General features: G+C 49.7%; 9 protein-coding genes across 9 annotated transcripts; 5 read left to right on the forward strand and 4 right to left on the reverse strand.

The window, feature by feature from the left end:
• Nucleotides 1-29: 29 nt before the first annotated feature.
• On the reverse strand, nt 30-1,512 carry EDB91DRAFT_1239858 (Prp18 domain-containing protein; the record flags this gene model as incomplete). The annotated part of the gene is made up of 7 exons (XM_041321914.1): nt 30-90; nt 170-268; nt 333-472; nt 636-733; nt 781-1,240; nt 1,299-1,436; nt 1,471-1,512. The coding sequence occupies 7 exons, from the start codon at nt 1,510-1,512 to the stop codon at nt 30-32; spliced, it is 1,038 nt and encodes a 345-aa protein (XP_041170865.1).
• A 134-nt stretch (nt 1,513-1,646) lies between these two features.
• On the forward strand, nt 1,647-2,195 carry EDB91DRAFT_1254832 (cytochrome c oxidase, subunit VIb; the record flags this gene model as incomplete). The annotated part of the gene is made up of 6 exons (XM_041323869.1): nt 1,647-1,678; nt 1,730-1,761; nt 1,822-1,855; nt 1,916-2,016; nt 2,070-2,077; nt 2,136-2,195. The coding sequence occupies 6 exons, from the start codon at nt 1,647-1,649 to the stop codon at nt 2,193-2,195; spliced, it is 267 nt and encodes an 88-aa protein (XP_041170866.1).
• A 419-nt stretch (nt 2,196-2,614) lies between these two features.
• Nucleotides 2,615-5,794, forward strand: EDB91DRAFT_1254833 (adaptin N terminal region-domain-containing protein; the record flags this gene model as incomplete). Its single annotated transcript, XM_041323870.1, has 8 exons — nt 2,615-3,219; nt 3,278-3,614; nt 3,669-3,821; nt 3,931-4,065; nt 4,210-4,333; nt 4,395-4,801; nt 4,852-5,188; nt 5,313-5,794. 8 exons carry the CDS (start codon nt 2,615-2,617, stop codon nt 5,792-5,794), a joined length of 2,580 nt encoding a protein of 859 aa, XP_041170867.1.
• Nucleotides 5,795-6,190: 396 nt separating this feature from the next.
• On the reverse strand, nt 6,191-10,365 carry EDB91DRAFT_1239861 (uncharacterized protein; the record flags this gene model as incomplete). The annotated part of the gene is made up of 22 exons (XM_041321915.1): nt 6,191-6,229; nt 6,287-6,361; nt 6,417-6,603; nt 6,657-6,726; nt 6,777-6,896; nt 6,957-7,083; nt 7,133-7,192; nt 7,246-7,276; nt 7,333-7,358; nt 7,407-7,450; nt 7,506-7,732; nt 7,841-7,965; nt 8,003-8,078; nt 8,101-8,491; nt 8,542-8,604; nt 8,655-8,978; nt 9,034-9,106; nt 9,388-9,485; nt 9,539-9,606; nt 9,738-9,985; nt 10,016-10,059; nt 10,149-10,365. 22 exons carry the CDS (start codon nt 10,363-10,365, stop codon nt 6,191-6,193), a joined length of 2,733 nt encoding a protein of 910 aa, XP_041170868.1.
• A 1,072-nt stretch (nt 10,366-11,437) lies between these two features.
• On the reverse strand, nt 11,438-11,957 carry EDB91DRAFT_1239862 (ribosomal protein S10p/S20e-domain-containing protein; the record flags this gene model as incomplete). Its single annotated transcript, XM_041321916.1, has 4 exons — nt 11,438-11,491; nt 11,542-11,640; nt 11,694-11,794; nt 11,843-11,957. The coding sequence occupies 4 exons, from the start codon at nt 11,955-11,957 to the stop codon at nt 11,438-11,440; spliced, it is 369 nt and encodes a 122-aa protein (XP_041170869.1).
• Nucleotides 11,958-12,137: 180 nt separating this feature from the next.
• Nucleotides 12,138-13,545, forward strand: EDB91DRAFT_1168859 (CobW/HypB/UreG, nucleotide-binding domain-containing protein). The gene is made up of 6 exons (XM_041320118.1): nt 12,138-12,337; nt 12,391-12,454; nt 12,511-12,560; nt 12,611-12,647; nt 12,699-12,876; nt 12,925-13,545. The coding sequence occupies exons 1-6, from the start codon at nt 12,187-12,189 to the stop codon at nt 13,480-13,482; spliced, it is 1,038 nt and encodes a 345-aa protein (XP_041170870.1). The 5' UTR covers nt 12,138-12,186; the 3' UTR covers nt 13,483-13,545.
• Nucleotides 13,546-13,568: 23 nt separating this feature from the next.
• EDB91DRAFT_1350819 (DnaJ domain-containing protein) lies at nt 13,569-15,015 on the forward strand. The gene is made up of 5 exons (XM_041326090.1): nt 13,569-13,657; nt 13,717-14,014; nt 14,067-14,305; nt 14,364-14,459; nt 14,512-15,015. The coding sequence occupies exons 1-5, from the start codon at nt 13,630-13,632 to the stop codon at nt 14,829-14,831; spliced, it is 981 nt and encodes a 326-aa protein (XP_041170871.1). The 5' UTR covers nt 13,569-13,629; the 3' UTR covers nt 14,832-15,015.
• Nucleotides 15,016-18,719, reverse strand: EDB91DRAFT_1168866 (fungal-specific transcription factor domain-containing protein). Its single transcript, XM_041320119.1, has 6 exons — nt 18,284-18,719; nt 17,641-18,201; nt 16,955-17,581; nt 16,298-16,901; nt 15,436-16,241; nt 15,016-15,383 (listed from the first exon to the last, which is right to left on the reverse strand). The coding sequence occupies exons 1-6, from the start codon at nt 18,542-18,544 to the stop codon at nt 15,348-15,350; spliced, it is 2,895 nt and encodes a 964-aa protein (XP_041170872.1). The 5' UTR covers nt 18,545-18,719; the 3' UTR covers nt 15,016-15,347.
• An 8-nt stretch (nt 18,720-18,727) lies between these two features.
• EDB91DRAFT_1168872 (uncharacterized protein) lies at nt 18,728-20,211 on the forward strand. The gene is made up of 3 exons (XM_041320120.1): nt 18,728-19,057; nt 19,108-19,236; nt 19,285-20,211. Exons 1-3 carry the CDS (start codon nt 18,732-18,734, stop codon nt 20,060-20,062), a joined length of 1,233 nt encoding a protein of 410 aa, XP_041170873.1. The 5' UTR covers nt 18,728-18,731; the 3' UTR covers nt 20,063-20,211.
• Nucleotides 20,212-20,599: the final 388 nt, after the last annotated feature.

A 20,599-nucleotide genomic window follows, 5' to 3' on the forward strand; every position in this document is an offset into this window, starting at 1 on the left:
AGTGCCCCACTTGAGCAACGTACATTCAACTATCCCATAAGCTGCGAAACATCCTCTGGTGGGTATTTTGTCTGAGAGAATGTCAAGAGCCTGTGGGGATGCATCAGTTAGAGTCGACAATTCGAAAGGAGCGAGGACGAAAAGAGAGATCAAAAGAAACGAAACGAACCGCTTAAGGCTCTGTATATATTTCCTGCTCACTTCGTCGTTCAACACGTGCGCAACCTGGTCTGTAGAGATCTTTTCACGAGCGGAACGTTCATGGATACTAGAAAAGATATCAAATGACTTGGTTAATCTCGAGTAATGATGAGTGAATAATAATCACGCACCCCACCATCGTAACCCCGATCGGCCATGGCGCATTACCAATAGATAGCCGAAGGTATGAATCGTTCGCTCTCTGGTATTGCCGCTTTTGCATGTGATAAACTATTTCAGCTATGCGTGCAAGCATGTCCGGCGGTAAATTCTGAGATGATAGTGAGTTTGGTGATTCCGCTTATAAATGAAAAGGTGGTCTGTGGTGATCACAAGTGGCGTGTATGAAGTTTGGACAAACGGCAGAGCCATAACAACGATATGCGCAAAAACAAGAAATAAAATGGTCGAGAAAAACGAAAGAGCAAACTCACCCGTGAACGAAGTGTCTTGAACAGTGGCTTCAGATACTCGGCAGACTGAACTTGTGTTGCTGCAGCCAGTTTACCCTGATGAGTCCGCTTGACGTTTTCTGCTCCTCCGTTAGACATATAGAGCTAAGACTCGCGGGGAACATACCTGGTCGTTCATTCATCGCCTCCTCCCACTCCTTGAGGGTCCGCTTGAGTGCGTAGTATATGATGGGGTACAACTTATCCGGGTCTGTCTTTATCAATTCCAAATCCACCATGGCTACACTCCCAGTGCTGTTGTTCACTTCTCCATCATCCTTCTTCTTCCCCTTATCGTTCTTGGCTCGCAGTTCCCTCTCTACGCTCTCAACATCTTCCAGTGCCTTCCTAAAATCATTCGTGCCAGCTTTCTCATGCCCACGCTCTTCTATGAGTTCGAGAGCACGCAAACGCAAGCGCCGGTCACGGTCGCTTTCACCAAAGAGTCGGATCGGCTGGCCTTTGGCTCGCAGTCGGCGGATAGTTTCATTGTTTGGGATGTTAAATGCACTCTCTAGGATTGGCGAGTCTGTGTCGCGGCTTTCCGGCAAAGGAGTGTTAGAAGTGGAGCGCGAGGAAGTGTCAGCCTATTCTCCAGCCCATTTGAGAATCTACCTAGTAATGAAGATGACAGGATGAGCTCACCTTTTTCTTCTGCACGTTTCTTGCTAGCGCAGCATTCCTCTCTGCTGCTACTTCTGCAGCCCTTTCTTTTTCTCTCTCTTCGCGTGCTTGCCGTTCTTCTTCTTCTTTCATGCGCTCGAGTTCACCGCGACGCATGTACTTGGATGGTACGTGTTTCGGTGTCATTCTGCACGGCCTTGCGCTTGAGTGCAATTTCAGCTTTGAGAGCATCCATGATAGATAGGGACTAAGTAAGTCACCGTCTGTGAAGTGAAAGTCAGAATGTAGTCCTGCTGACTAATCATCACAATACTTACTCCGTCCAAACCCGACTCTGAGGTTTCTAAGACCGCATCCATCCACACAAAAATGTCTGACTCTGAGACTGCTGATCTGTCGAGGTTCGTCTGCATTCTCTTAGTCGTTCTTACTTTCGGCTCACAGAATATTAGCAAATACGTCCTCCAAACCGCTGGTTTTGACGGTACGTCTGTCTTCCTCGTTCTCTGTTGTACAGTAGCTAAGTGGTTTCGGTTGGATGCAGCTCGCTTTCCGAACACCAACCAGACGCGTCACTGGTGAGCAGCGACAAATTTCGGGTGTGCAATGTGTATTCTGATTGTGTCATGTTACACAAGCTTCCAGAACTACACGGACTACTTCAAGTGCGTTACCGCCAAGGGTGAAGAGTTCGCGCCATGTAAACAGTTCAAGCGCGCCTACAACTCATTGTGTCCTAGTACGTTTCTTTTTACCTTTTTCTACCTAGCGTCCTGACTGTTGTTCTTCTAGATGAATGGGTAGGTGTTCAGTACTATGGCGTAGAGTCCGATTCCTTATGCGTGCTGTTGTATCCAGATAGCGAAGTGGGACGAACAGAGGGAGAACGGCACATTCCCTGCGTCACTAGAGCCTTGATAGTAGACGCTCTTGCACATTTTTTTTTCAATTATAGACTCGGCTGAAAAGCTCTTTTGTCTTGAGTGGATTTTCGCGAACATTTATACGCTGCTTCTACACTTTGGGAATGGGTTTCACTGTTTCCAGCTCCAGCAAGACCTTGTCTGTTCTTAAGCTTAGCAAACGAATTTCTGGGCCACTGTCAGATGCGTAAACATCAAGTCCTTGACCAATGATGGTCCCCCTACAACGCAGTCCTGAACCGTCTATGCTTGCACATTCTACTATAAATTTACATTTGTCCTCATGTTGGCCCGGGGAGACGGTATGTACACCAGTGGTCGAGCAATGGCCGAAGCTACGGTACAGATTGCCACGTGAGATCATGATTCGTGCCAATCCAGCCTTGGAACTTACGTGCATGTCCACAACAAACAATGGATGGGATCAACCTCAACGCTCTGGGCGAGAATGCGACGCGGCTTGGGATGAGGATTCAAGAGACAATAGCTGAGCATACGCGCGATCTGTCGCTGATACGGGGTGGGAGCTCACTGTTTGACATGGCGGACGACAAGGCGAAGAATATAACAAAGCAGCTCGAGTCAAGCAGCGACCGGGAAAAGCTGGATGCCATGAAACGATTGATTGCGGTTTGTACCAGCCAGTGTAGTATCCGTATTGAAATTATAACATTTCGTGTCTCCAGCTCATCTCAAAGAACCGGCCCTGTCTCCTCATATTTCCCCGCTGTAGTCAAGAATGTAGCCAGCACGAACCTCGAGCTACGCAAGCTGGTGTACATCTACCTCCTTCGTTGTGCACCATCTGAACCTGATCTGGCATTATTGTCAATCAATACCTTCCAGCGGGACCTCGCTGACTCGAGCCCTCTCATACGCGCCATGGCTCTCCGCGTGCTGAGCGGCATTCGTGTTCCTACCGTCGCTACCATAGTACTAATGGCCGTCCGTAAGTCTGCTGCAGATCCGAGCCCATACGTTCGCAAGGCTGCTGCCTTAGCCGTTTTGAAGGTATACAAGTGAGCATATCCAATTGCAATGTAGGCATTATTCATCTCACAAATCGTGCGTGTCAAGACTAGACCAGGCACACCATCAAGCGCTGCTCGATATTCTGACGACTCTTCTGCGCGATCGGTCTCCGCTTTCACTTGGCACTGCCGTTCTCGCTCTTGACACCGTTGCGCCATCTCGCCTCGACCTCCTCCATGTACATTTCCGCCGTCTCTGCCGCGCCTTGCCGGACATTGACGCATGGGGACAGGTCGACGTTCTCCGCGTACTCGTGCGGTATGTCAGGACCATGTTACCTAAGCCCGTTTCAGCGAGCGAGAGGCAAGGGGAGGAGGTGGATAAAGATCTGAAGCTCCTGTTAACCTGCGCAGAGCCACTCTTCATGAGCAAGAACCCTGCTGTGCGCATATTTTATTTACTCCCATCATGAAAACCTTGTTGACCAAGCAATCAGGTTGTTCTTGCTGTCGCTCGCGCGTTCTACTACCTTGCTCCTTCATCTATGCTCTCGAAAGTTGCCGCGCCTCTTCTTCGCATCCTCAGTGTGTCACGCGAGGTCGAGCGCGTGGCACTGGCTTACTTGCTCGTCGTGGCACGTTCGCATCCAGTACGTGTATCCGTGGAGTTATGGACTAAAGGCTAACGGTGTTCATTAATTGTCTGTTACATTCTCTCCTCGACTTGATTTTCTCCCATTGCGCATTCACTGTGCTCAGGCTCTATTCGTTAATTATCACACCCGCCTCCTTGTGCGCACAGATGATGCAGAACAGGTCAAGCGGACAAAGATTTGCATTCTCTTGACATTGTGTACAGTTGACAATCACCAGGCATTACTGCGAGAGTTTGTGGTGCGTTTAATACACTTATTTGGAGGCTGTGGTCGCTGATTGCAATCACTTTCTTCCTCCAATACCATCTGACCCATATGCCCGACACTTTGGTCGCGTGCCGCTATCTTTTTCCTTACTCTTGATCCTCCATCTTGAATACAGGACTATGCCCAGGACCCAAACGACTCTGTTGTGGGCGATGCGATTCACGCCATTGGACGCATTGCCAGCCTTGTTCCCCCGTGTACGCCTCAATGCCTCACTGCCCTCATGGGAATGATTAATAGTAAGCAAGGTCACTGTCATCTCTTAATCTCCCCGTAGCACGAGTTGACATTGTTGTGCAGATATCATAGTCTCAAATGCAGTCCTTGTCCTCAAGTCCCTCGTTCAAAATCAACTTCTCACACCTTCCTCTGCCTCTACCACGACTATCGCAACTTCCTTGTCTTCACAGCAAGCTCTCCTCACGTCATCCATTGCCTCGCTGACACCGTCAATTTCTACTTCATTATTAACGCCAGTCCAAGTGTCCTCCACAAGCCCGTCGACAGCCGTAGCCCAAGCCCCACTTTCCATCATTGCCCAACTGGCCCGGCGCATTGATGACGTCCGTCATCCTCACGCACGAGCTTGTGTGTTGTGGCTCGTCGGGCAATACAGTCCAGCCTCGGGCACCGGAACAACAGTGGAAGGTGTAGCAGACTGGGCACCAGACGTACTGCGCAAAGCGGCGAGGAGCTTCAACACTGAGGTGTTTCAACCCCACCTCATGATTCTCCAGATCATGCTAACTCCTGCCAGGCTTCCCTAGTCAAACTTCAAACCCTCACTCTCGCCGCGAAACTGACACTCCTCGCGCCCACGCACCGCACGCTCGTCCTTCTCGCACGGCATGTCCTTACATTGGCTCGGTACGACGAAGATTGGGATGTGCGTGACCGTGCGAGGATGTTGGGGGCACTTCTCGTCGGTGCAGTCGCCGGTGTCGTGAGCAGTAATGGTGAGGAAGGCGTCGGGGAACATTGGGATAAGGAGGAGCAGGCAGGACGGACGGCTGGTGTGGTGTTGAGAAGGGAGCAGGTGATGCGGGTGCTGTTCGAGGGGAAGACTGGGACGATTGAAGAGGAGGCAGTGACCGGTGAGCGTTTCTTTTTTCTGATTTTTGTCAGCCCAGGATTTGCTTGTAAATATGACCCACGCATATTTCCTCTTCATATTTCCCCACCTCCCCCTCATGTCCCACTGACCCAAGCCCTCCATAGACTCTCGTCCACTCGGGACGCTTTCGCTCGTGATGGAGAGGGATGGGTTACATCTGCATGACGATGATGACGACGAGACCGTTGTGGATCTCCCTGAGTGGCTAGAACAGGGCATTGACCCTGCGTTGCGCGATAGCGATGACGACGCACCCCAAGTTGTTTCCTCGGCGTCGACGGTTCAAGCGATATCTTCTCAGGGAATATCGTCCCAGCGCGTGCCAACGTCTGCAACACCACTTGTGCTCACGCCCACAGGGGGATCGACACCAAAGGATACGAAGGACTGGAGGGACTTGGACAAGTTCTATGCGAGCGAGTGCGAGTCTGAGGGAGAGGTAGAGGACGAAGAGGACGAAGCAAGTGGAAATGATGAAGAAAGTGGTGAAGACGACGAGATTTCGGACAACGAGGGGGATGAGGAAGACGAGGAGGAAGGAGTCGCAGAACATGACTCTAGTTCAAGCCATGAAAGAACACGATAGCTTCTTAGTCATTGAACCTCGGTTTGGACTCTCAACTCGTGCTTAGACGTACAGCGTGACTGTATGTAAGCTAACTGCAGATTGCACAGTCATGGTGTTTTCATTTCTGTGATGTGTAAAAGATTGTAAACGCCATCTCTGTTTGCTTGGCCCACAGTAGTAACAAGTGCATATCAACATGAGCATTCCTCACCATTGCCCTATCATATCTACACAAGGAAGCGAGTAAAAGATTCTGGGGAGTTGATTCGAGAGGCCATAAGGAGAATACAGTGGACAGGCACGGAGGCGTTCGTAAGGTACAGCAAATAAAGAGGAAGAGACGTAAGGGGCAAGAGCCACGGCGAAACAGGATAAAATAACAATACATGTGTCCATTACACTGATGCAAACACCCTACACCTGGGCACCCTCGGGGAGCTTATAATACAGCGGCTATCATGGATTATTAGTAAGTATGTAAAGTGAGCTTGTAACGAGCTGAAGCCTCACAGTGTTGAACACGTGGTAATAATGCCCTTTCACACCTCCCTCATTCTCGTTGCCGTAGTATTCCATCGGGAACCACTGACACGCAGTTAGCACACCACGACGCAGTAAGGAGATGATACATAAGCCGCACATGGTCCTCGGGAAGATTCTCCTTCCATGACCTTAGCATTCGATCTTCGAGTGTCTGGTTCACAAGCTGGAATCCATGTCGGGGCACGACAAACTGCCCGATCTGCAGTTCTGTATCGGTAACGATGCCTCGTGAAACGCGGGCATACGCAGTCCGGTAAAGTCCCCTATACAATATATACTCGCACCTGCGTATGATGATCAGATTCATTAGCTGGTGGCACTTCAAGTTAGCACCTACCAGCGATCCCAGTCTTCCGGGTCGATATCATGTACGATACCATCGTGTACCAAAATCTCGTAGGGTGCCGCTGTAGAAATCACCAGGACTGAGACAGACAAAGATATAGAGGCCACTCACGTCTGCTGGCGTGTGGTTTCGTGACCACGTATCCAAGGAAGATAACAGGGCGAGGATACGACTTCGCCATGATGCGTGCGAGCTCTTCGCTCTGCAATTCACGGTCCAGCGGGTCTTGCTCTAAATAAATGACACCACATTCATGAACAATTGATTAAAAAGAAACTGCATTCAACGTACCTTGCCCATTATGTGATACGACTACAGTCACCTCTGTCCCATACACATCGAGCACAGCCTCGATTGCCGGTGCAAGCTCGCCATGCGGTGAGGGCAGGAGGTGGTGCTGCGAGTGAACAATAGGGAACTAGCGGAAGCGGTGAGTATGATTCAGAAGTAACCGTTACGAACTAAACCTTGGAGAGTAGAGCAGCACCCCACGTGTGCATGTTAGGTCCTGGACCCAAGTCGACATACTCAAGTTTGGTGTGGTGAGTTCCCTGGACGATCACACTGAAGGACGACTCACATATCCGAGGTCTTCGAGAGCAAGTCGCGTTCTGATATGAGGGAGCGATCAGCCAAGAGCTCATCCGGAGGGACGCAGCACACTCACAAGTCGCGATTTCCATACACCGGTCGCTACAAGTAGTCAGCACACCGGCAGCATCAATTAGCACCGTAACTCACATGCAGATCAGTCTCAAGAAGGCCAATCACGTCAAGTTCCATATCTCTTTACGGCAATGTCAGCAGCAAAGAACCTTGAAATAAATCGCCTTACCTGACTGAGATCTCGGATCAGCCTCTGGCTGTCGTGCCCGATATTATCGATACCAAAATGTACCGTCCATATCCCAGCGTTAAATAATCCCGTGCCAGATTTATACGGTATTGGTCCAATGGGAGCCCAACGGTATATTGTAACAAGAACAGCAGAAAGCGAGAACAGGGTGAGGAGATGGCGAGCAAGGAAGCCCGCTGAGCTCGGAACGGTGTTGGGTACAGTTCTTTTTCTTGACGGCCAATCGAAAACCAGGGACGTTGCGACAAATTGCGCGATAAGGACCCTGATGGTTTAGCATTTCAGCGACCAAGACAGACCTATCTCGCAAAGAACTTACAAGTCCGAGCGCTCACGCAAGTACGTACCCCCTGGCACAAACGCGTAGGCTACCGTCCACACATCGGCAAGAATGAGTAGGACCGTGACGAAGAATGCCGTGAAATAAGTCCTCCCAGCCTTATTCTGCTGGGCAGATTTTTGAATGATAGTAGGGAAGCACTGACATGACAAACACGGCCAGGTTCAGCCCACCAACGAAGCCCGTCCAGTCCCTAAAGCGGTACATCACAAATGCACTTGCTGCAACCGTAGCTGAACCATAATGGAGAGCTAAGCCAGCATCCAGGAAGGACTGTGGACATCGCGAGACCTACAGCCTGCGCGATCAAAGTGAGAGAGCCATGGAGATGTGGGAGAGGGCCTTTGGGTTGGCCATCTTTGTACCCTGTCCAGGACCATGCAATGATAGTACTGGGGTCTATGAGGAAGCAATGGAGCGTGAAGATCATGCTGCCGAGCGCGATGGAGGCGACAAGCCATCCGTCCGAGGATACCTTGCTGTTGCCTTTCGAGCTGCTTTTTTGTTTTTCTTCCTTTTGGGTCTCTGGAACGACGGACGGGCGAGTGGCGAGTTCGTATAGCGCGAAAAGTGCTAGGAAAATTCCCGTTTTGTTGTATCCTCCAGACTCTTCGTTGAGCATCGGCCATACTTGGAAGTAGGTCAGGGGAGCTGAATGTCATGCCAATCCTATAACATACCAGGATTTGTCGAGTGATTCGCGTGTTTCGCTAAAGAGAGTGATACAAGTCCTAGACCGAGGACTGCGTCATATTAGTATCACTGTTAATCCCACTACGCGGTGAACACTCACGCAAACCCTGATACCCATCCTTCCCAGCTGACCAATCCGCGGTCTGTCCTATCAAGAGCACCACATTCGCAAAGTTGACTACAAACAACCTATGCAGGGGACTGTTCAAAGCATAAGATCCCAAGCCCGTCAAAATTGCCACCGCCCTTAACGTGACCTGACCACTGCGCGTAAGCGCCCAACTGTGCAATGGCCTAATGCCCAAAAGCACGGGGGAGAGCAGAACAAGCAAAGATAACTCTGAACCCGAAAGTGCAAGTTCCCAGACCGAGAAATAGAACAGCGTGGTGAGAAGGGAAGTGAAGATGGACCAGAACAAATACGCTGCAAGAATGGTAAAGCTAATATCACTCGATTAAATCGGAACGGTGACACGCACATAAGTACACGTCCGAGATGAGACCCAAGGCAGCTCGTGCATCTGGAGAGAGCGTAAGTGCAGGCTGCGTTCTCTGCAAAATTGTCCGGGGCACAGCTCCTGATACGTGGCTGGCCGTTTTCTCAGTAACTGACAATGTGGCTGGTCCTTCTAATTTGACTTCAGTCACAATACTTTGCCCTTTGGATGGTGTGGTATCAGATCTATAGAGCACGTCAGACGGTGGTCATACAAGGTAATGTACTTGATTATACATGTCATCACGCCCGGCGCTGGCGTCCAACGAAACACCGATGATAATCTGGGGGATAATCAAAAATCAATACCAAGCATCTGAGTTATGCCTACTCATACCTGCAAATTGGAGTCTTTGAAGTCAAGCTCCGCGATAGAGTCAAATAGAACATCAAGCAAGATCAAAGACCACTCGAAAAACGAATAGCGGGTATATGCTGGATTGTTCATAATTGTCAGCCCTAGTTGCACGAAGAAGATCGACTACGACCTCCAGGGATCCTGTGTATCTTGTGCTGAATGAAGAAGTAAATCATGGGTATGATTGACACGAAGAACCTATTCCAAGGAAATGAGTTGCATGTATGCTGGGAGGCTCGATGTTCTTACTAACCCCATTGCAACATATCGACTATAGCCTATTGGTGAGCCCATGCACAGATATTACCATAAGTTAAATCCTCACCGACGCCGACGCGCTTTTACGGTGTCCAACTGGAGTACATAAAACGCCTCCCCACATCCATGGTACGTTGCACAGGATATACGCGATCATAAGAACATCATGCACATCATGATCATCGTTAGGACGTGATAAACACCCAACCACCACACGCCAGTGTCCGAATAATACCCACAGCAAACAAAAAGCCTGGCCAATTGGTGTTTGGTGATCTTGTGAGGAAATACTGCAAAGATACAAGGACGATGCGCGGGCCTGCGTGCGACCATCATAAATAAGCCTCACAAATGAAGTAACTTCGACCGACCAGACGTCAGAGCTATGAGTATCTGAAATATATTACGCTCCGGGTACCAGTCACCGATACTGTGATACAACCACGTCAATGTTAGGGCTAACAGAACTTGAATGAACATACGTGGCTGAGACGGATGGAAACCATTCAGTCCTGGGTATCCAGCGACCCCATTCTTGACGATTTTTTTGTGATGCAGCGCGGATCCTAGAAACAGGGTAAGACCAAATGCGGTGAACGCGAGGTATGTATGCGTTGCAGCGACATGCGATGCGTTGATCACAAGTCGTTGAGCTCTCTTTCTGGGAGCGTTGGGAAGCGGCTGCTTGCCAGTCGCCATGGCCGTCAAAGAATCAGTAGTTCAGCCTGCGTCGTGGTTGCGTCGCTGCAGAATCATTGAAACGAGTTTTCGCGACGGCGATGTTCAGCCATCCACGTGACTCCAAGAAGCAGATATGACGTATGTGGCGCAAATGTGGCGTACAGATATTCATTCGCATCTACAAGTAGGTCATATCCAAGGACATAGACATCACGATGTTCAGTACGACGGAGGGATTATAAAAATAAACCCGCGCGTCTTGTATCACGACAAGTTCATTCTCGTGTGACAGAAATTTCTGACGTATTCCCACTCGTCGCGGCCAGACTGTGCAAGCATTACAGAGTTCTAAGAATTTGCCGTATGGTTTGCCAGTGGAAGATACGAAGTGACATCGACCGTGTTCTAACAACCAGTCCTGTGTCATCTCCCGACTGATAATTGGGCAATCTATTTTGAGACTGGATGCGACGAGTGTGATCAGGGCTTGGTGCAGAAGGAACGCGGAGCCAGGGTTGCGAGGAAGGGGCGAAGGAGTACACAATGTGAGAGATAGAGCATAAAAAGTGGAGATAAATGATTAGGACAGAGAACAGTGGGATTCTCGGAGAAATTAGCGATATTTAGGGCAGAAGAGAAGACGGTGGTCTCGAGGGTGATGCGGAGGACGTTCCACTCTCCGATGAGCACCCAAGGGTTCAGACGAGGGCACGAGGGGAGGTAGTATGAGCGAACGCAGTTTTCAACAATGTGAATATTTCACTGCGACGTCTCGGTGAAGGAACGCTCTCGCCGCACGGTTGTACAGTGGACTGTAATGTTGCCTCCGTCGACAACGAACCTTCGCTGCATAATTTGTGAGCTAGCATGTTCGTCGAGACAATGGTCGTCGTTGTAACAGTTGACATTGGTCTGCCTGAAACTGAAACCCGTGGGAGTACTTACACAGTACTTTCTTGCATGGCAAGCGTGCCCGGCCTTGATATGTAACACGTTTTTAACATTCACGACGCGGAGTAAGGTGTAAGGACGGCAACAGCCGACTTGTAGTTTGTCATACACAGTGGAAAATACAGTATAGCAAAAATGCTTAAGCGGAGATGGTGACTTCAACCTCGACACCAGGCTCCAAGCTGATGGAAGTCTAATGAAGGAATGAGAGACCAATAATGCAACCAATGATGTCAAACTCACAATCTGCTTGACGACCTCGCTGGAGGAGTGCAAATCAATGAGGCGCTTGTGCACCTTGAGCTCGTAGCGGTCCCAGGTTTTCGAACCCTCACCACAAGGCTTACGAGCGCAGTGTCAAGGTAATGCAAGTATAATATAGATGTCAAACTTACTGTCTTACGGGTTGTGATCTTGAGGACCTTAGTGGGGAGGCGGACGGGGCCCTTGACACGGAGCTGTTTGTCCTTTGCACGGTTGATGAGATCGGCAGAGACTGTTGATAGTTGAGTGGGTATTTAGAGCAACGTGGAAGAATACTAACACTTCTCCAAGTTCTTGACGTTGCTACTCGTCAAGGTAATGCGGATTTTATGGATTTTGGCAGCGGGGACAGCGCCTGCTGCATCGTACTCCTTGTCCTTAGCGACGTAACTCATTCTGGGCTACTTTTTCTTCTGAATGAGTCAGATGGTGACTGGGGACAGAATATCAGCTCCTGAAAGCGAACCGCCGAGATATGCGCACCTAAGGTTTTTTGGTGGATGTGTGTTGATGAGCTCAAATTAAGGTTTCGTGATATGGTCGTTGTATCGGCAAAGTCCGAGAGTAGACTCTCACTCTACTGTGTAATTTAGCACTTGGTAGGGGTTATAGCGGGACATAGACATGGACTCGATACAACTACCCCATATACCAATCACTGTCTTCACTGGATTTCTCGGCGCAGGCAAGACCTCCGTCATCTTGTCACTCCTTCCGCTACTTCCAAAGGATTATAGAGTGGTTCTGCTCAAGAATGAGTTCGGAGACGTCGAAGGTGTGCATAATTTGCTGTAATGTGGGGGAGGGAATCTATAATACATTTCACAGTGGACAGCCAGTTGGCGAAGCAGTCCAGCTTGACTGCCGTCAGTGAGATTTTGAACGGCTGCATGTGTGTTCACACTTCCCCGTCGCACTGCACTTCTTAATCGACCGTGTCACGCATAGGTGCTGCGTGCTCGTAGGCCAAATGGAAACAGCCCTTCTCGAGATCCGAGGTACTTGCAGTCTGAAATAATTTATCCACACAATCACTCACATATATCAGACAAATACCGCCCTGACCGGATAATCATTGAATGCTCGTAAGTTCACTTAAACCCCACTAGCTCTTTACTCACTCGTCGTGGAGTCAGAGGATCCGCTTTTCCTGCCACACTGGCGTTCCAGATCCGTGAGCTCGAGCGACAGACAAACAATGACCTTCGACTTGACGCAATAGTTACCGTCATCGATGCTGAGAACTTCACGGGGTACGAAGATACTTCCCCCACAGCCAAGATGCAGGCAAGCTATTCGGATATCATCCTTATCGTACGTATTTTGTTCATGATAACGAGGCGATTTTATCAATGTGCCTAGAACAAGCACGAACTTGTCGACGAACGCGCCCTAGACGTACTGATCGATAATCTCAATACCCTGAATCTCGACACTCCCAAGATCAAATGTAATGGTCGTAACGGTGTTGACCCAAACGTTCTTTTTGGAATCGACTCCAAGCTCTCCAAGGATCCAGTTGCCCAAGGTAGCGAAGACCACCATGATGAAGTGAAGACACTCACGGCGTACCGGGGATTCCTACCGGCGTGCCACAACCATGAACATCACGATAGAGAAACTTGCATCTCGCATACGGAGGTGGATGTTGACAGGGGTATGCTTGAGAGTGCTCTCGCCTCTCTAAACAAGGAAAGCGTTTGGCGAGTCAAGGGATTTGTCCGCTTAGATTCTGCAATTTGGATCTTGAACTGGGCATTTGGTCGGTATGATCTCACGCTATCGAAGGGAGATGCATCTTTTATGCAAGATGCGTCCATAAGGCTCACCATCATGGGAGACAAATACGAGTTGAATCGCAAACCCATTCCAGTGGCGGTCAAGAAGTTTTGTGCCGATCTTCAGGCTCAAGTAGTATAGATTACGTATGTCTTACCATACGTGTCTACTAATAATTGAAATTTGAATATGTGCCGCCGAGAAGAGATAAGATTTGAGAACGTTGTCTTGAACAATTCTCATCGGACTACACATGCTTGGATCCAGGACAATGCCTGTTCATGAGCGATGATGTTCTCCTATGTATTTTCTACTGGTCAGTCAAGCAGAATCACACCGACTGTCCGACAAGGAATACTGACACCTCATAAATAGCATCCTCCTTGTTCTATCTTCAAGCTGTAAACAATGAAGATAAGGCCACGGAGAATTCACCTATCCATCCAAAACATATTGCATGGTCACCGCAGCCCTATCCGTCAGCACAAGAACAAAAATCATGCGACGTTTTAAAATCCTCACTGAGCGACGATAGATTTTACACCCCAGAAATGCTGCAGGTTCTCTCCAGCGACGACTTATATTGCATCCTCGGTGTCCCTAGGTCCCTAACAATTGACAAGGTAACCATCAGACGCGCCTATCTTTCTCGAAGCAGGGCTTGCCACCCAGAGTATGTTCCTCGTCACTTCTACTAGTAACGTCTCATTTTCATTTGCACTCAGCAAATTTCCCGGAAATCCTGACGCGACGTGTGCTTTCCAAAAAGTCTCCGTTGCATACGATGTCCTCAGCAATCCCTCCTCGAAACGCACTTACGACTCTCGTCCTGCACACTCATACCCCAAATATGACTTCTTTTCCCAGTCCTCTCCCCATGCAGACGAAACATTGAAGGGCGTCCTCTTGAGCGTATTCAGCGAATTTCTCGAAGGCGACTTTGAGATGATACGCACATTTCTCAGTAAGCACAGCCTGGTCCTGCGCGCGTGCGTATTACATGCTCATGTGTCTACCTTCAGGGGCTATCAGTGACCTGAACCCATCACTTGAGTTAGGTGATGACGGCATAAACTCTGTTCTTTCGGTCCTATTGAGTGTCCGCGAACGCATCTTAAGTAAATCACCTGCCATCTCATGTATAGCTGATCTTACATTGTCAACAAATAGCCTGCCGCACCTGTGTCGTTGCCCTCCACAGCGAGCTCACTCGCGCCCTCGAGATACAAAGCGCCTTCCGTCAGCTTTCTTACTTCGACATTGCTGGCCGATCCCGGCTCACTATCCAACTAACACGCATCACCATTTCCTTGCCTGTCACTCTCGAAAATGCCGTGCAGGCTCAGTACACCAACCCCGCCTCTACTCATCCTACGAACCACAACCGGGAAAAGGAAACGAATAAATTCGCGCTGCTGCCCCGTCGTGTCGTTCTTCTCATAAGGGGCATCGACGTGGTTCTGGACCGTATGGAACGGATTCTCGGATAGACTCTGCATTCTTTAAACACTATCGACTTTGATTTACTGTCAGTTATATCTGCGTGTTTCAGCTTGTTTCAGTATTGTATCCGAAGGACGACCCCCTCCCCGCTGATCTATGCATAGATTACTTCTATAGACAACCCTCCTGACATTCTGCCCCATGTATGTACTCATACCAGCACATTCACACATGTCATTATATTGAAATGATCAAATCAATCATCCTACATCGCATAACTGTACACTCGCACATATTACTGTCCAGACGTGAGCATAAACTAGGTGGATTTCGGACTTTACGAAAGGAAAAGAATAACGACGAGGAGCACGACGAAGAAAAGCACTGGTCAGAAACGCAAAATTCGAACAAAAAAACCATTTTTGGGCTCATAAAAAGGAATAAGAATCTCAAAATGAGAGCCTCGCAGGAACTGTCCTCAGCGCCAAAGAAGGTGCAAATGCTACGAAATGGCGAAGAAGAAGAACAATGACAACCAGCATACATGGATAAGTCGATTGGAGTCAACCTTGATGCGCATACGACATGGTCCTCTGACTCTGTGATGAAGAGTTCAGTAATAGCCAGTGAAAGACAATATTAACGACTGACGACATTCATCCACACCGGATTACCATGAGCGGGTACGATCTCTTCAAGCATGTATGAATCCGACGATTGTTGGCACCCGTATGTCCCATTTGGCTGCGCCGCTGCCGCCAACAGGTGACCATAACCCTGTGGGTCCTGGCCAGCGTCTCCGCTGGTAGTTCCAGCGTCGCTGTGAGGGCCAGAAACAGTACCGGGAGCAGCGCTCATCGGATTTTCGGGGTAGAATGGGTAGAATAGCCCAGTAGGCACCTCTGCAAGTTTCTCCTGCGGATTACCATTACCCATTGACCCCTGAAGTCCCTTGACTGAATTCGTGCTTACAGTAGCGCCACGTGGAAGCGGTCCGTACACGCCGGGCCCGACACCGCCATTTGAGTACGGTGCGTGTGACATCGTGGGCGTCCCGGGGTGCACGCGCAATTGCTGTTGGTTCAGTGCGGGCGACGAGAGCATCCCGGGTGAATCCGTCTCCCAGTCGAGCTCAGAAAGCAAGACAGGGTCTTTGGTGGGTCCAACTGTTCGGAGGTTGACGTTTAGGACCTTCTCCGCGAGCTTGGAGATAAGGGGGTGCCCCCCATTCAAGTCCTTTCGTTCCCAACGCCAACGGAAGCGGGGAAGCATGTCGAGAGCCATCCAAACGTCTTCGATCATCACCTGGCGTGAGAGGCGCTCGCAGTGAGACATGTGACCATAGAGGATGACCATTGCTGCGATATGGAGAGGAATTGGAGAAACGAAGAAGGCGATATCAGGGAAGCGAATGAGCTGATTGTGGACAATGATGATGTTGTGCGACGTGACAATGGCTTTAATATTGTGTAAATCATCAGAAAATGGCAAACAGCACAGGATGAAAACGTACCATCGACGAGTGCCTTCGAACGATGGTTGTAGTCGAGCTCCTTGAGACTGAACAAGGCACGAAGAAGTAAAATCCTTGATATGCCAAATTTGAGCAGCGTCAGTCCCTGATCTTCTGTGATATCCTGGACCAGCTTCTGTCGCCTCTCCAAAGGCCAGTCTTCGGTTCCTCCAAAGTACCATTTGTAGCTGTCGGGAAGCTGTCTCCTGAACTCAAGCATGCTCTTAATAATTCTCGACGCGTGCCGCATGATGGTGTCAGCACTCTGCCTTGAGGGAGCATAGAGGGAGTTGATGATGTCAGCCTGTATTTCGGCGATGGGGTGAGATAGAAGGAAGTGCTCAGAGAAATCAGCATTCTGGCCCTTGAGTCCGTGTGTGGGGCGAGGCGTATTGGAGTCATAGGGAGCAATGGCAAGCGGACGTCCGAGAAGAATGGAAGTGCCTCGGTCATGCACCATTACGATGCCCCAGAGCCGGATGCGTAGCTGACACTCTTCATCTGTGAAAGTGTTGGGCTGCGCCGTGGGGTCATGATGCAGACCAAGTTCGATTGAAAGTCGAACAAGACTCCCAACCAAGCGCCAAAGGGAACGGCCTTGTCGCTGATAATGATATCAATATTAGCACCCGTCAGAGAGAGTTAAGATGGGCACACCTCAGTATATAGATACCACTGCAACAAGATCAGTGCCTGAAGACTGGATATCGTGACACGCAGGTGAGGTTTGACAGCCAGCGCACGCTCAAAGAACTCATCGTGCTCAGGCCATACAGCAGGTAGCAGCTTCTTGGTATTGATCGGACTATCGCTGGGCGTCTTTTTGTCCTTATCCATGATACTCCCTTGGTGATTCAACTCGCTCAACGTCCCGAGTGCCAGAATGAGGTACATGCAGCAGATAAAGCCTGGATCATGTTGGACATTCTCCCCGTCGTAGAGTGCGTTTAACTTGTGGTCGAAGTCTGACCGGAAGAAAACAGGGCGATGGACATTAAGGTGATTGAAGTAAACATCAACGATCTTGTTCGCCAACGCGCGATCCTTGGGCATCCATAACGTCAACGTGGAGGTAGATATCGCAGAAGGGCCGCCAGCATTGCTGGTTGTCACAGAGATGGAGATCCATTTTGCAAGATCACGGGGCACCGACTGTTCCGTGATGCCGCGATCACGCCCCGATGATAAGCCATTTGAGCCCACGGCAAGATCTTCCTTGTCACCAGAACCCAGGTGACTGTCGTTCACGATCAGAGGGTGAACGCCGAAGCTCTTGGCCAGCGCCTATCATTGAAATAAATAATCAGTGCACGAACCTCGCACAAGAAGAAGAAAAGACCGACCCTCGTAGTTGACATATCCAAAGCCTGCGGATCTTGGCCTTTAACTTCAATATTGGCTGTGGCAGCTGTGACTGGGGGCGGTACCGAATGCGGCTGCTGCTGAGGCTGTTGTTGTACCTGGGGAGGGGGTTGCATATGCTGCGGAGGGGGGAAACCAGGATGAATAGGTCCGTAAGCGCCAGGAGGTCCTGGCATCGGCATATGAGATGGGTAGCCATGCGGCATAGGCACCCCGTAGGGGTATCCAGGGTGAACGAAAGGAGGCCCGTAAATCGCACCGGGAGGAGGGCCACTTGGTTGCGGTGGGAAAGGTGGACTCTGAGTGAAGTCAGGGCCCGGGTGACCGTCGACCTCGATGCCCTCCCTACGACATATCTCGTCGAGGTTGGCAATATTGAAATCAGGGATATGACGTTTCAAGAGAGCATCGCATTGAGCGATCTGGCGCTCGATAAACTCGGTGTGACCTCTGAGAGTGAGGGTCTGCCTATGTCTGTCCTCCTGCTGGCAAGGGACACTAGCAGTCGCGCACGCCGTACATTTCGGATGTTTCGAGTCGCACTGTATGATTCATCGCTATGTCAGAAGAGAAGCTGGACAGGCGGACGGAGATTTGCGGTCGGTGTCTACCGACGGGACTTGCCTTAATTTTCTTGCTCCTGCATCGTGCGCAAGCCTCATGGGAGCGTCTGAGTCGTCTTGGTTCAGACGGTGAGCCAGCGTCATCAGAGTTTGCGTCCGCCTTTCGTCCTCTCTTCTTGGAGGTCGTCGGCGCTTGTTGCTGATGGGGTTGATTAGGCTGTTGAAGCTGCTGCTGCTGTTGATTTGGGTCCATATGGAGGGCTGAATGAAGAGACGATGGTACAAGATTGAGGTCAGTGTGCGGAGGCAGGATGTGAGTCATCTTGCTCGCTGTGCTGGACGATGAGCAGGGCCTGTGACACCTGTCGTTCGTTGTTCAGCACGAGCTCAGCGCGCTAAGTACTTGGCTAATCATCCTCCGTGCTTTGTGGAAAATGCCGTAATATTCACACGGAGTTATGCTATACCATATTAATAATTAATAATTTCATAATTTATTCTTCATGTGCATGCTCTCATCGTCGGGAACCATGCCCTCACGAACACCTTCATCGCTCAGAGACATGCACCACCAAAATGCATCAGCCTACACCCTTGACACCGTTCATCATGATGACCCTGAAATTATGGAGTTTGCAGACGATAGAGCTCCTCTCATTGCACCAGATTCCGATGCTGGCTCAATTTATGGAGCCACTCCTGCACATTCGCAGGCACCTCGTACATCTTCCCCGAGATTATTACTCAAGGCTGCCATCAGGATGGCTACTGTGTTTGTACTGAGTTCGATCCTCCTGGGTGGAACTCTTTGGCTGACCCTTCCCACCCTTGACGAGTATGTCCCTCGAACTTCCTTATTGTTTAGCATATCTTATCGAATAGCAGAGCCGACCGACCGTCACTCCGTATACCGAAATCATTTGCTCAACTGCAGGCTCTCAATGCCATTTTGAAAAAATACCGTGACATCTACCCGTTCCGTATCGTAATATGTTATGCCATCACATATTTATTGTGAGGTCCGCTCTCTCTATGAAGTCGACGATCTGACATTTCCCCTAGCCTACAAGCATTTTCTCTTCCTGGGTCGATGTATCTATCTATACTCGGCGGAGCGGTATGGGGTGTGCCGCGCGCGCTTCCACTTGCTTGTACATGTGTTGCTACTGGTGCAACTTTGTGTTACCTCATCAGCGCTGCATTTGGCCCTGCACTCCTTACCGTACCAAAGTGGAAAGCCCGTCTGGACAAGTGGTCAGACAAGATACGCACACAGAAAGACAACGTTATATCATTCCTAATCGTCCTTCGCATTGCTCCCCTCCCTCCGCACTGGGTTGTCAACGTAATTTGCCCCCACATCGGCATTGGAATTGTACCATTCTGGATCAGTACATGGCTCGGTATCTTCGGCGTAACTGTCATACACACTACGATTGGAGGTGGTCTAGACGAGATGACATCTGCTGCGGATTTCCATCTCATTTCGTGGCGCAATTTCTTCCTATTATCCGCAGTGTTGGTAGGCGTCCTCATACCTGTGGGTTTACGCTACTATTTCAAGCGCGAGATTGCTTCCGTGGCCGACGTGGAGCAAGGAGGGTTGGAGGAAGAGTTTTTTAACCAGAGCGAGGATCACATCCTGGCGGTGGGTCCAAGAGCTCAAGTCAAGAAAACGAGAGCAGCGCCGTTGGTTGAACTCTCCGATGAGGAGACCGATACATACTCTGAAGACGAAGACGACGATGTTATTCTAGAAGCAGGGCCAGCAATCGTTATCAAGGCTCCCGAGGAGCCCGCGCAACAAGGTGATGGCAGTAGATATATTGACCTCCTATAGCATGATACTCAGTCTCGTCGTGTGTATTGGTACTTATACTGTTTTCTCCACATGCAATCAGCTAATCACATTGCTAGTTCTATATTTAGATTGTATCTGGACATTGTACAAGTAATACATATACATATGCCATTATCTGCTTACCAGCCACGTCTAGATCCCATGTGAGGCCCAACGTTTTGAAGGGTTTTGACCAATCTGTCGCGGCCAGCCGCTTGCCATGCACCATTGTACTATATCACCACCAGTTCCTCATACGAGCTTCTGATGTCAAGGCAAGGTGCGTCTTATCTTGATGACCCTGTCAACTCATTAAACTCAATGTTGTTTCTCAAGAATAAAAGAAGCATACCCTCACTAAGCTCACCTGGCGTCGTCATGCTCACCTGGAGTCCATCACCTTATGGATGAATGCTGCAATCCAGCTGCTTGTCGTACGTCCCGCGGGACCGAATCTGGCCTAAGATATACAATATCGAGAAATACACGGTCAGGTCAACAAGCGGAAGGAACTTGCTCGATCGTGTCATTGCATAG

This window comes from Suillus paluster, assembly GCF_016628075.1.
Source record: "Suillus paluster strain FC165 chromosome Unknown EDB91scaffold_118, whole genome shotgun sequence".
In the NCBI taxonomy this organism is placed as follows: domain Eukaryota; kingdom Fungi; phylum Basidiomycota; class Agaricomycetes; order Boletales; family Suillaceae; genus Suillus; species Suillus paluster.

Coding starts and splice junctions, on each gene's coding strand:
- EDB91DRAFT_1168872 (XM_041320120.1), top strand. CDS start 18,732: ATGCTCTCATCGTCGGGAACCATGCCCTCACGAACACCTTCATCGCTC. Junction 19,058..19,107: donor ACCCTTCCCACCCTTGACGA/GTATGTCCCTCG, acceptor ATCGAATAGCAG/AGCCGACCGACCGTCACTCC. Junction 19,237..19,284: donor TATGCCATCACATATTTATT/GTGAGGTCCGCT, acceptor CATTTCCCCTAG/CCTACAAGCATTTTCTCTTC.
- EDB91DRAFT_1168859 (XM_041320118.1), top strand. CDS start 12,187: ATGGACTCGATACAACTACCCCATATACCAATCACTGTCTTCACTGGA. Junction 12,338..12,390: donor TGAGTTCGGAGACGTCGAAG/GTGTGCATAATT, acceptor TACATTTCACAG/TGGACAGCCAGTTGGCGAAG. Junction 12,561..12,610: donor AGCCCTTCTCGAGATCCGAG/GTACTTGCAGTC, acceptor CACATATATCAG/ACAAATACCGCCCTGACCGG.
- EDB91DRAFT_1168866 (XM_041320119.1), bottom strand. CDS start 18,544: ATGACTCACATCCTGCCTCCGCACACTGACCTCAATCTTGTACCATCG. Junction 16,902..16,954: donor AGTGGTATCTATATACTGAG/GTGTGCCCATCT, acceptor TATCATTATCAG/CGACAAGGCCGTTCCCTTTG. Junction 15,384..15,435: donor ATCCGGTGTGGATGAATGTC/GTCAGTCGTTAA, acceptor TCTTCATCACAG/AGTCAGAGGACCATGTCGTA.
- EDB91DRAFT_1350819 (XM_041326090.1), top strand. CDS start 13,630: ATGATGTTCTCCTATGTATTTTCTACTG. Junction 13,658..13,716: donor CTCCTATGTATTTTCTACTG/GTCAGTCAAGCA, acceptor CCTCATAAATAG/CATCCTCCTTGTTCTATCTT. Junction 14,460..14,511: donor TGTCCGCGAACGCATCTTAA/GTAAATCACCTG, acceptor GTCAACAAATAG/CCTGCCGCACCTGTGTCGTT.